Consider the following 4,287-nt stretch of genomic DNA (forward strand, 5'->3'; position numbering starts at 1 on the left):
GAGACACTGGTACTGTACATATTGCATTAAAAATTTTAACTAAGTATCTGCACAAGGTTCATAAGAGGTAGCTAATATTCATCCTAAACCTATGTTGATGGCAGAGAGGTGATAGATGGCGTTTGTAGGATAGACTCAAAGAACCCACAGACCTCCCTGGGTACTTTGTTAGCAGAGTGAGCAATGCTCTTTTTTCTACTAAACCTAAAAGGTCCACATTTTATTTAATTTAAAAAATAATAATGATAAAAAAAATTCTTTCACAAAGGAGTGAGAATCAAAAGGCCAGCAGCTTAGGTTTATTCCGTTGGCTGGAATCTCCGGGAAGAGCACCGTGGATCCGTAGGGAATGTCGGCGACACGGCTGGGGCAGCAGCGCCGCCTGCGGGCTGGCGCGGGGACTGCGTGCCCACCTCGGAGCCACGCGTGGTCGCAGCGCTCCCGAGCCCTGTGTCCCATAAACACCAGAGCTTTTCCGACGTGTGCTTAGCGAATTAGGGAGTGGTTTCGGTCATGCAGCTTTTGTATATGCTCGTGATATTATTTTAATACAGTTTTAAAATCAAGCCTGTTACTGAGCCACGTTTTGTTCTGCATTTGCTGCTGACAAAGGTTCTATAAAAGCCTTGTGTGGATTTCACCTACTTATCTTAAAACTTTAAATTACAAGTCTGTTTATATCGTTGTATATGTTTAACAAATATGAGCATTTCTCACAAGGGTGGTCAAATGAGTGATGTCGTGGAAGAAAACTGCAAGGAAAGCAGTGCTTCCCAGGAAACCTCTGCAGAAAAAAACGTGTCTCCTGCTAAGGACTGCTCAATAGGATACAAGAAATTGGTATGACTTCTCCAATACTATTTTATTATCAAGACATTTACAATTGACTTCAATTTCTTCAGTCATTACAAAAATAAAGAGCTGGAGTCAAGAGAGAAATATCAGTAACAATAGTGAAATGGATTACGTTTGCAGTACAGTGATTTAGAGGGCTAAAAGCAATTCTAAGGAAGTAGGGAAATAGAATAGTAGTCTTAGAGGAAGGATTATCATCATACCTTATTATTCTTTTACAACTTAAAATTTCATTATATATGATCATGAATGGTGATGATGCTGGAAATCTACCCCTAAGTGCAAAGCAGACATGTCTGAGTAAGGTACATGAGATTGTCCTGTATATTTTCAGGAGGATGCAGCTGAAGATGCACAGCATCAACCAGCTTGTAAAAAAGTGTAATCAAGTGCATGGATATTTCTGAATCACTGTATCAGCAGGCTGGGCTGAACCACCACTGTTTTGCCCTGAGAAACAGTGAAAGCACTCAAATGTATGTAGAAAATCATTGTGGACTCTGAAAGGAATGATGCCTTCCCAGGGAAGCTAAGAGATGGCAAGGCAGTTCCATTTACATAACAGGAGAAAAAGATTTGTATGTATTTTTGTGCCTTTACACAATAAATGACAAGTGTATGGTGAAAGTTCATAGTCATTGTCCAAAGGGACATTGTTTGACATGATGCTTCTGTTTGTTTGCAGTGACTTCAGAAATATCTGTCAACATACATGGACTATGTGGAATAGTAATACACAGAGATAATGTTTTAGCTTCCAAAAGTATTCAGCCATTTTAGTTAATTGCAAACATGAATTCTATAAAATTGGCAGAAAAATGCATCCTCCTCTTTCTCAGAAAACTGTGCTTAGTTGAGCTGCTTTGTTTTTGTCTGTGTGTTGAGGTTTTTTTCTCGTATTTCTCACTTGTGCAAATACTTCCTTACTGTATTAATTGCTCCTTCAGACATTTTTCTTGTCCTCAGATTGTTTGGACAAAGATAGCTTCTAGGCATGTGAGGGAACAGTAAAAATAAGAGTGAATACATTTGAGATGCTTATAATCATAGTATTTGCTTTTACAGTTTGGATGAAGCTGAGGGACAAAACACATAATTCTGCCACTCACATGGCAACATGCAAACCCCACTGTACCAGAGTCATGTGTACAGGGCAATGGTTGCTCCATCTCTGGTCAGGATACACAGTCAGTAAAAGGAATACTTGATTAATAGTTAGACAAGCAAACATTTTAAACAATCACCTTAATCTTATAAGTTATCAGGAATATGAACTTTGATGTCATTCGAAAGCCAGTGAGGACACTTGGCTGCTAATAAATACATTTTCCAACTGTACTAATTACAAACTTTCTGTTGTTTATTTATAGCAAAAACTCGAGAAACAATTAAAATGCTTAACCTTTCAAAATCCAGGACCTCAGGTAGCTGACTTCAATCCTGAAACTAGACAGCAGAAAAAGAAAGCATGCATGTCACAGATGAAACAAAATTTTTTGTATGAGTCCAAGTAAGATCTCTAATTTATTACCCAATTTACTTTAAAAAATGGCTGGTAGGCTTCTCACTGAATCTAAATAAATTAATAAAAGCGTTGTATTTTGCAAAGTGATTTCTAATTACCCTTGAAAGCCATGTTGGAAAAGCAAGATTTTTTTTTCTGTGTGACTTTAAGGGAATTTTGATATAGTATGGTATACTTAATTTTTTAGTATCAATGGCTAATGCAATTAGGATATAATGTTGCTATTTAATTTTTCTGTGAGTTTGTTAAAGACTAAATACTTGTGCAGATTTTTTCTACGTGTGTTTGGTTTAGTCTCTGAATGTGTTGAAGCATTGTCTGACAATTTTTGTTCTCTTTCACAGATTTACAAAGAAGTATGACAAACATGGCAGGCTGCTTTGTAATGACATAGATTTATGTGATTGCCTGGAAATGGACTGCCTGGGTTGCTTCTATCCTTGTCCCAAATGCAATTCAAACAAATGTGGACCAGAATGTCGCTGCAATAGAAAATGGGTTTATGACACGATTGAGACTGAAGCTGGGGATGTGATCAGTGCACTACCATTTTTTGTCCCTGACTGATTATGTTCTGTTAGTTTTTGTGTCTGAACATTGTTCCTTTTTCTTCATGTTTTATTGAAGTAAATCTTGGTTTTATGAATTGTCTCTAGTGAAGTACCTGGCAGTGGTACTTGTGCTTCTTTATTGCTGCCTACCTAGCAAACTTTACCATTTCCCGTAAAGTAAAAGTGTATATTTCATTCTTCTTTATCCTTGTGATCTTTGCTAAGGTGCCTAGTCAATCCTTTCAAAACCTTGACTTTCTAAAATTGAAGGTGTCTGAACTGTTATGGGAAGATAATTTTCTTACCCTGAGAAGCTGAACTGCATTACTTGTAATGAGGGGTTTTCGCCAATTTCTCTGCTTGTTCATTTACTCAGATGTGTGACACAGCCCCTTCTTTTGTGTAGGCTTGTCATAAGAGCCTTTTCATCCTGGTGCATTCATTCCTCATACAGGTAAGGCAGGAGGCATTTGAGATAACACTGTCCTTTGAAACTAGGTCACTCTTTTTCACGTTCATCTGTATATTAAGCAAAGGAGAGTGGAAACAACGCTCAGCAATTCTTTCTTGCTGCCCAGGCTGAAAAACTGAAACCAACATGTTCAGTCAGCACTATTTTTTTATAGCATGTGGCACATTAAATGTCCACCGGTCATCAATTATATGGCTAAAAACAGACTGGATATTTTTCCTTCTGGACAGAAAAATCTCTTTCATTCCAGAAGTTTCCTTGTCATGTAAGACATGACAGATTTTAATACACTTACACCCAGTCTTCTTATGAAATAGGTATTCTCATTAATGATAGGCATCCACTCCCTTTCTGAGGAGGGAGGGTTCCTCTGGATCTTGATGGCAAGAAGGCTGCAGATGGTTGCAGTGTATTTCCAGGAGCATGCTGCTAGTAGGGGAATCATTCCTTGGGCCTACTGCTTGTTTGTTTTTGAGGAGACTCTCCCAACTTTGAATATGGCACCACTTTTCTCCCTTACCACAGGCCATTCTCTGTGACAAAGACCTACTGCTCCAATACAAAAAATACCTCCCAATACAAGAAACTTGGGAACAGATCCCAAGAATGTCTTAACACCAAAATCTCCTTCTGACTTACTACCTTGGAAAGATTTTTTGTTCCTCTCAATTGATGACACCTTAAGCTTGTATCCATGCAGGCGGCATGGGCAACAAGCTGGAGGAGATGGAAGCCATTGTGCAGTGGGAATGCTGAGACACCGTCACCATCAGTGAAACATGGTGGGACAACTTGCACAAATGGAATGCTGTGATAGATGGCTGCAAACCTTTCAGAAGGAATGGGTGGGGGAGGAGAGGTGGGAGGTAGCCATGTATGTTAGG

The 4,287-nt window shown here is 38.8% G+C and overlaps 1 protein-coding gene across 1 annotated transcript; it reads left to right on the forward strand.

Annotated features, from left to right (window-relative positions):
• Positions 1-662: 662 nt before the first annotated feature.
• ARL14EPL (ARF like GTPase 14 effector protein like) lies at positions 663-3,020 on the forward strand. The gene is made up of 3 exons (XM_086868495.1): positions 663-840; positions 2,226-2,365; positions 2,725-3,020. The coding sequence occupies exons 1-3, from the start codon at positions 703-705 to the stop codon at positions 2,945-2,947; spliced, it is 501 nt and encodes a 166-aa protein (XP_086724621.1). The 5' UTR covers positions 663-702; the 3' UTR covers positions 2,948-3,020.
• Positions 3,021-4,287: the final 1,267 nt, after the last annotated feature.

This window comes from Cyanistes caeruleus, chromosome Z (genome assembly GCF_971803275.1).
Source record: "Cyanistes caeruleus chromosome Z, bCyaCae1.hap1.1, whole genome shotgun sequence".
In the NCBI taxonomy this organism is placed as follows: Eukaryota; Metazoa; Chordata; class Aves; order Passeriformes; family Paridae; genus Cyanistes; species Cyanistes caeruleus.